This window comes from Alligator mississippiensis, chromosome 2 (assembly GCF_030867095.1).
Source record: "Alligator mississippiensis isolate rAllMis1 chromosome 2, rAllMis1, whole genome shotgun sequence".
In the NCBI taxonomy this organism is placed as follows: Eukaryota; Metazoa; Chordata; order Crocodylia; family Alligatoridae; genus Alligator; species Alligator mississippiensis.
Window position 1 is genome coordinate 215,333,609 of NC_081825.1, and position 8,603 is coordinate 215,342,211.

At 44.9% G+C, this 8,603-nt stretch overlaps 1 protein-coding gene across 1 annotated transcript; it reads right to left on the reverse strand.

Annotated features, from left to right (window-relative positions):
- Window positions 1–287: 287 nt before the first annotated feature.
- On the reverse strand, window positions 288–7,567 carry FGF4 (fibroblast growth factor 4). Its single transcript, XM_006260073.3, has 3 exons — window positions 6,814–7,567; window positions 5,202–5,305; window positions 288–2,840 (listed from the first exon to the last, which is right to left on the reverse strand). The coding sequence occupies exons 1-3, from the start codon at window positions 7,121–7,123 to the stop codon at window positions 2,664–2,666; spliced, it is 591 nt and encodes a 196-aa protein (XP_006260135.2). The 5' UTR covers window positions 7,124–7,567; the 3' UTR covers window positions 288–2,663.
- Between the last annotated feature and the right edge of the window lie 1,036 nt (window positions 7,568–8,603).

Here is an 8,603-nt window from a genome sequence, read left to right on the forward strand (position 1 = left end):
TAAAATGTAAGGTGACTGTAATCACTGCTGTTAATAATAATAATAAGCTTAACTGAATGAAGTGTACAGATTTAAAAATGACTACAATAATTTATTGGAAAAATTTAAGAATGTCTTCTGTGGGAGTTTTGCCTGAGTAATAACTGCAGAACCAGGCCTCCAGACAGTATCTGGTTTGCTTATTGTTAATATTATATTATTTAAAAGTTCCCCTATCTTTGACAGAGCAGAGTAAGATGACAGGAACAAACTGAAATCCAAATAATACAAATCAGTGCCAATGTATATACAATGTAAACGTTTATAATTTATTATGCATTTAAATGTGCACAGCACATACACCACAATATTGAACAGCACCTGTATAAAACTACAGACAGATTCTGGTAAATGGTGAAAGCTCATACCATGGAACATCAATATAAAGATTTTACAACAGTATTTGAAAGTTACAACTACCTCTGAATACAAGTAGGATGAGGCTGTCAGCTGTGGATTTTAATGGAGTGAAAGGTGACAAAAGAGAAACATTCTTCAAATGAATTCTTTGCAACTTTGCTTTCTGAAACTTGGAAACAGTGTGAGGTTTCAGAGGTAGTGGCAATAATTACACAGATGATTACTCACATATAGAAAACAAAGAAAGTACAGAAATCCCCCAAATTGCAGAAAAATCCATGAGCACCACATTTCTCAGGTGCTCCCTTGCTTTGACTTTGTTTTTAACTCTGTTTTAATTTTGAGCAGCAGCAGTAGATGGTTTAAGATCTGGTCCTGCTAATACTTGGATCTCACTGAACTTCTGGTGAGCAGCTTTATTCTTCAAGGTCATTTGTCAGTACAGTATATAAGCAAGTATACATGAGTTTAGTAGAATGGAAACTTTTCATATAGGAATGTAAAAAGAAAATCAAGATGAACTCAAATTATTGCAGCTTTGTGATTTGTACCTGTTCAAAATTCATTAGTTTAATTTGGAAGATGATCTGTAAACATCCTCTAAGAATATTAAACTCATATTAAAATCGTACTCTAAACATTGTAGTCAGTCCTGGTTTTCAGCTTAAGCAAGTTATGTCCGAATGATAAAGTAGCACTTTTAAAACAGATTTAAAGCTTGCCATCATTTTGGGCTCCGTACTCCTCTCCCCACCCCCTCCATGATCAAACCTGTCTTTCCTTCATCGCTTTAGAGACACGGGTTACATTTGCAAAATATATAAAGAAAAATATAGGGTTACTTGATGACCATATAGTGCTACAGCCTGACAGCTGTCTGCAAATATTTTCTCCATGATTATCCTTACTAAAAGTAAATCACTGGGTAAAGATAGCTCAAACGTGACAAGGCTCAAATAGGACACAACCGACTCTATCTTGAATTCTTTTGGCTACATATGGAAAAAAAAGAGATTTGGGATTGCAAAGATCATCCCCTCCCTGCCACTGGAATTATAATACTGAACAGAAAAGTGTGCACCATCTATGCAGATTTTGTTAGGAGACTGGCTTCAAGGAGTTAGTGAGGTAGAAATTAATTAACTTTGTCAGGGAATGAGACACAGAGAAGAGCAGCATATTTCTCCTTCCAAACACTGCATTTGAAATTAATAATAAATAAATATAAAGCAACTTCAATTGCTTGAAGCCAATCTGACTGTTGTCTATAGAGTTTCTTGATAAATGTATTTTGATTATAGCTTTTAAAAATTACTTGTTTCATGATCTTTGGAAAATACATGTCGTCTCCAAACTTGAAGAGGGAATTTTGATTTGAATCAATATACTTAGCCTATGATAGCATATTTCACAGCATGTGTGTGTTGGGGGAGGGGTAGACACACACTTTTTCAACCTAATATGCAAAGCAATCATGTAATATGAGCTTTCTCTAAGGGCCACAGAAGAAATTATGCTCCTATGTATCTAAACAGAAAGAGGGAAAAATGGAGCTTATATAGTTGCTTAAAGGGTCTCTACTGCCTAGTAGCTCTACTAAGATTGACTGCAGGAAAGTTCAAAGTTCAGCACTGGCAGATCTAAAAACAGATTTGTGGGGTAGTACTTCAACACTGCACTTTCTGTACCAGAAGAAAACGGATACTGTTTCAATTAAATAGCAACACTGCACAAAGGAGGTCAGACATTGTATGTTGCTACAAGCTAGCATCAAAACTGAGAAAGGTTTGCACAGCTCATTTTCAAAGACTAAGACCTTATCTGGTGGCAATATTTTGTTTTGTTTTTTAAAGAAGAAAACAAACAAATATGAGTACAAGAACAAACACCATACAACACACAAACAGTGCAAAACATTGTAATATAGGAATCGAATTTCACTTGTTTTAAAACACATAATAGCAGCACACCTGTGAGAACTTAAAAAAAAAGTTAAATAAACCACAATGCAGAAGTCTTCCACTGTTGCACCATTAAATGACATCCCTTGGGTTGGAGGTTTGCTCTGTTTTGTTTTTTAGAAATTAAAAAAAAAATCAGGGCTATAAATAATTTTGTGGCAATATATACATATTTAAATAATTAATTTAAATATTTTACACCTACTCTTGCATAAAACTCTCCAATAAAAGTGCACCATGTTTTCCCCCAAGCCTGTGTTTTGTCTCTTCCCCTGCACTGAGGTAGGTCTGAAGGGAGATGTCTCAGATTCTAGGTAGAAAATGTGTCACTGTCATTGTGGGAGACACCTTGTTGCCTTTCTTTGTTCTTCCATTTTTGCTCAGAGCTATGTACATCCCAGGGTAAATTCTGGACTCATAAGCATTGTAGTTGTTTGGCAGGAGAATCTCTTTGAATTTACATTCATCATTGAAATGGGTCTGAAATAAAAAGAAAAGGGAAGGGAGAGGGAGAAATTAAATATCAGACGTGGAAATATTATTGCCACCAGGCCTAGGCCTGATGGAGGAAAATGCACAGCTGATTTTTTCTCCTGGAAATCTTTTGAAGTGATTGTCAGATTGAAGCTTCAGACAACCCATCAGAGGCCACCCATTAAGGTTTTTAAGATCTGGGTCATATGTTTGAATGGACTAAGAGCATCTAGTCCCAGTGTCTACATACTGGTGGAAAAGTGAGACCCTTTTCATGGCAGATAGTGCAGCTCTATAATTTTAGGGCCAAATTTTGTTCACTTCCTCTTGTAGGGCTAGTCAGTGGGCCTTCTCCTCATTTGCCAGAGGCAGGATTTTAACTTTTAGTCCTCACATGGCTTTCTATGGGCATTCTGAATTGTAATCTTCATACACGTCATGTTATTTAAACATAAAAAACTATTGAGCTCCCTGAGTTTACTGTACAACTAACAATGATTTCTTGGCTTCCAAAAATATTCACCACATTTCCAGAAAGAAAAGACCTGGAATTTCTCATAGCTCAGAAGCCTCCAAATATTAACCTTCCCCCCCGCCACCCCCTCCGCTTCTCCCACCTTCTTTGAAGAGGGAAGAGGGAAAGCATTTTAAAGGTACTTACAATAATATTTACACACAGTATTTACAGTATTTCCTCCTTCTTAAATCTTAGTTTTGAATGAGAAGCTTGAATCCATCAAAGAGACCAGGAAAGCAGACAGGGATGAAAGTAAGGAACGTGCAGTGGTTGGTTAGGCGGGCATAAAGGGAGCAGGTGTTGCAGGTGTCCCCAGGTACTGATACCAGTGCAGCTGAAAGCTGGCTCTGGCAGGTACTGTAGTAACAAATGGAGTCATGTCTATTATTAATGGCTTCAAAACCCAGTTTTGTTAGGGTGAGAGCTCCACCTGCCACAGTGAGCCTGCAGGGGAGAACAGTGGGTATTAGATCACCCAAGGCAGACAAAGCAGCAGAATGGCCCCTTTAGAAATGTTGCCGGGGAAGATGTACTGTGAGAGCCTGTGTCTGCCTTGATTGTAGTCAATGGGAAAAGTCCTTTAGACCAGTGGCTCTCAACCTTCTTTTGTACCAGGATCCATCTGTAAACACTGGTGGCCAGTCCCAACCCAGTGCCCCTCACTCCTGACCCACTGCCCCCTGCCACCCTAGTGTGTGGGGCAGAGGGTGGGGCAGAGGGTGGGGGGCAAGCAGCCCCTTGCAGGCTGGAGCTCTGTCAGCCTGCAGAGGAAGAGCCACAGATTCCCAGATTTTAAAGGAGAATCCATTTTAAAAGTTTGTTTGCGACCCTGTCATATTCTGGTGACCCACTTTTGGTTGGGAACCGCTGCTCTAGACTCCGCTGGCAGAGGATCAGGCCCTCAGAGAATTGCTCTGGATGCGTCCCAGTCTTATTCAGGCAGAACTTCACTGCCAGCTTGGGCTGAGCTAGGGAGGCTGGGATCTGCCCCTTGTTCAGCCAAAGGGCCTTCTAAATGCACGTGGGGAGATTGGAAAACAGACAAGGCATTGTTAGCAAAGCCAGCCTGAAACTAGAATGCTCCATGCAGGATCACAGGGCTGAATGATGCTGCCCACAGTAACTCATACAAAGGGGAAAGCAACCAGCCGACGGAAAGCTGGAAGTGACCAGAAACAAGACTTGCATTATTATTCTTCCAACCAAGTGGGTTCAACCAAATAAAATCCTTTTAACTCTTTGCTCCCAAGATGATTATCTAGTAAGGTCCCTCCCAGCCCCTAGCATCTCTGCAGTGTCAAACTGCGGGCTCAGCCTCCCCTTCTCTCCTGCCCTGCCAGATTTGCTTGGCAGGCGAGGTAGGAGCCCCGAGATGCCTGCCTGTCCGTCAGCAGCCTGCCGCAGCCTTCCCAAACAGCGATCACTCATGAGCTGTCGGCTATTGATTTGTCTTGCTATAAAAGATCACACGTGGGACTGATCAGAAGCTAAAGTTCCCCCGGAGGAACGGAGCAGGTACATGGATACCTGATTGAAGCTGTTAATATCGGGGGGAGTTTCCCCCCTGAATCCAGACTGGCATGTGGGCTTGCCAAACAAAGAGATTACTGTAGTTGTGGACATACTTAACAATATGGGTGGTCCATGGTTGAGCGACCCTATTTTCCGCCCAGTAAGTGCATCCCCTGGCTGGGGAGGCAAAGAATGGAGTTGACATCAAAGGCTCCGCCGCAGTCGCAGCCCTGCACCGCACACCTTGCATTCACCGCCGCACCAAGGCTGCTCCGGGGAGCTGGGCCGATGGCGACCCGCAGCACCCCGCGCCCTTGCCATCACTTCCCGGTACTTACAGAGCCGTAGAGTTTGCCTTTGCTATTCATGGCTACGAAGAGGCCACTCTTCACGCCAAAGAGGCTCACCACCCCCCTTTCCACTGGAGAGATCTCAAGCAGACCTGTGGGCGATGCAGAAGGAGTCAGATAGCAGATGTCCTGCAAGAATGCGGGATTACATTACTGCGCCTTCATCTGCGGGGAGCCCAGGGCCACTCCAGCCCGGTCCCCCCCAGCCAGGCTGGACTATAATGTTCCTAACTCCTCAGCCCAGCTGCCTGCAGGGTCAAGATCGCCCCTTTGTGACAGGCAAGCTTCTTGGAGTGGAGGCGATATCTTTTATTAGACCAGCTGAGTCGCTGGGGAGGGGGCTGGGGGGGGGGGGGAGTTCTTTGCAAGCTCTTTGCAAGCACCCTGCTTCAGGCATGGGGAGTCTTTGTGGCAGGTTTCTAACCAAGCCATTGCCTGGAGTCATTCATTTCCCTTGGATTTGGCTAGACTCCGGGTCCTTCCCCCGGTTAAAAATAAGTATAACGTCGTAGCAAGTGAACCATTTGTCACGGTGCTGCCCCCCCCCCCCCCCCCCCCCCCCCCCCGCCATCCTATTGTTTCAGTTGGGTATCAGATAGAGTCACGGGGCCACGGGGTTAAGACACGAACAGATGCTTGTCGATTGGGCTCTCCTCACTTCTGGCGATGGCATTGCTCCCAAATGAGTGTCTGGGGCGGAAAAAAAAAAGAGGCTGCCCGCTGTGGGCCGAGCATCCAGATGTTGGCGTGGGCAGAACACCTGATTCTTTCCGACAGCAGGAAAAATATTGCTTTAAGCAATTCTAGCCTCACACACAAGCCTCCTGCCCAGATCCCTCCCAAGCAAGTGCCTCATTGTTAGCCCCTAAAGGTGATGACAAATAAAAAGAGACGTGAAGGCAGGAACAAGGGAAGAGAAAAAAGAACAAAAAAACCCAGCCTTTCCCCATTGATCCCCGCGGCTCATGGGTGCCCCTGAAGCCTGTGTCACGCACATGGGTTTCGCACACATGCTGGAAACGTGCTCTTTTTCCCTTTTTTTGGTGGCTCATCTGGGTGTCTCCTGCCGGATGGGTGCTACCGAGCTGATACCCCGGGTCCCCCTGCCCCGTAGCAAGGCAGGCAGTGCAGCTTCATTTGGACCATGCCTTCTTTGGGCTGCTTTGCAGCTGACTTTGGAAAGCCGCTCACAATACCTAGGTAACCAGCTGCAATAATACACCCCCCCCCCCCCCCGAAAAGGGGCCCTTGCGCTGCTCTGTGCAAGGGGCTACAAGAGGCACTCTTGGGAAAGCGGATCTACTTTCTAGATGGTGGAAACACAATCAATAGCCGCATCGCCCTGGGGAGGAAACAAAAAAATCCTTTTAAAAAACAATAGAGGTCTCTGCTCCAGGGCCCTAGCTCCAGGGGGACTTAAGGGAGGGCGCCGGCCCGGGCGGCAGGGTCAGCGGGCAGGTGAGTTGCGCTGTAAGTTACCAGCGAGCCGAGCCCTAGATCCGCTCTTGAAACCGCCCAGGTGGGGGACACGGGGAGGGAGGGAGGCAAAGAGAGAGCGGGGCGGGGGGGGAGAAAAAAAAAAAGACGAGAAGCCACTTACTGTATCGATTTTCGTTGTGAATCCCGTTGATTCTGCCGTCTGGCAAAACTTGGATGTGAAACCCGATGCCTACGTTGCAGTAGAGACGTCGCAGCCTCTTGATGCCCAGCAGATAGTCCCCGTCCCGGCTGAGCTCTTTCCTCTCCCCCGGGAGCCGGGCCATGGAGCGAGAGAAGAGAGTCTCCCAGCGCCACTCCAGGGTGTCGTTGTGCTGGGCAGCGAAGGGGACGCAGCGCACCACCCAGGGCGAGAGCAGTCCCAGGAGCAAGATTGGCAAGAAGGCCGAGGGGAGAGTCATCCTGATCAACATGGGCAGCACACGTGGTTAGAAAGGGAGTCAATTGCTCTAAAAATACCCTCGCCTCCGAGCTCCCACTTTATACTTAGATCAAAGAAAAAAAAAAAAAAAAGGAAAAGAAAAAGGAGAAGGAGAAGAAGTAGCAAAGGAGGGAACCCAGTAGCTCAGTCCCCAGAGGAGCTATGGTTTTCCTGGTCAGGTTGCATAGGGGAGGAATCCTGTGAGCCAGGGGAGGGAAAAAAAAAAGGAAAAAAAAAAACCAAAAACCCAAGAAAGAAAAAAAAAACAACAAAAACCAGCACAACCCCAGGAGGACCGGCTCAGCTGAAGCTTATTCTGAACTTGATCTCAACTCCAGAAGTCTTGTCTGAAGTGTTGATCTTCTTCTATAGCTGCTCAGCCATAGCGCTTTAGCCCTAGCCACGATATTTATATATCCATGTGCGTTGGTACCTATTACATCACCACCTACTGCTGTATGCTGCAGCCTTCAATCCAGTTTAACACAAGTCAAATTAGCACCCCTACATGCTAAACGACTCCGAATCGTGTCTTGAGGGGAGAAAGCAAGGATTTTTTTTCCCCTAAACTAGCTGGAAAGGCCAACTTTCAAAAAGAAAATGTCACATTTTGCGTTCATCCCATGCAGTCTTGTTTTTCCTTTCCTTTCTTTTCTTTTCTTTCCTTCTTTTTTCTTTTCTTCTTTTTTCCTTTCCTTTCCTTTCCTCTCTCTTTCTCTCTTTTTCTTTCTTGAATTGCTTACAAATGCTAATGCAGGACACAAAAATCCAAGAATGCCCAACACGCTTTTCCCCCAACACAATGTCTGACTTTGTGGAAATCTGTGGAATTCAGGCTTTTGCTCTATCCCAGCGACACGGTTTACAGTTTGCTGGGTGCAAAAAAATTCCCTTCATGGAAAGCCAAGAGAGTTTGTTGCATGGGAGGTTTCAGAAATGAAAAATTAAAGAACTTATGGGGGGGGGGGACACATTTATCAAATCAAAGGGCTAAGTCTTTAATAAAGGGGGAAAGTATTGAAAAGGACACACAACGTCCAGAAAGCAAACGATTTTGTGTTTCAATTGGAAATGTCACTCTAAGAAATCGCAATATATTGCTTTACTTGAGGCTGCAGAAGTCACAAGTGCTCACAAATACTGACACAAGCCCTTAAGGGTACAGTAGGTTTGTAATCTCTGGGTATGTCAGACATTCACTTATTAGGGATCACAGCTCTTTTCCCCCTTGTGTATGGCGAAGGATTAAGGATACAGCTTTTTTCTGCCTTTTGTATCTTCCACGGTCACTTATTTAAGGATTGATGCGGCATCCCAGGGCTGCAGCTCGTTTCGAGTCTGTGTTCACCCTTTGGACTCAGTTCCCTGCATGTAACATTCATGATATTAATAAAAACAAAAATTGAAAAGGCTCCAGACCAGAAGTTTTTGCGATCATAAATCCGGGGACTGCCAATGCTCTGCTCCTTGCC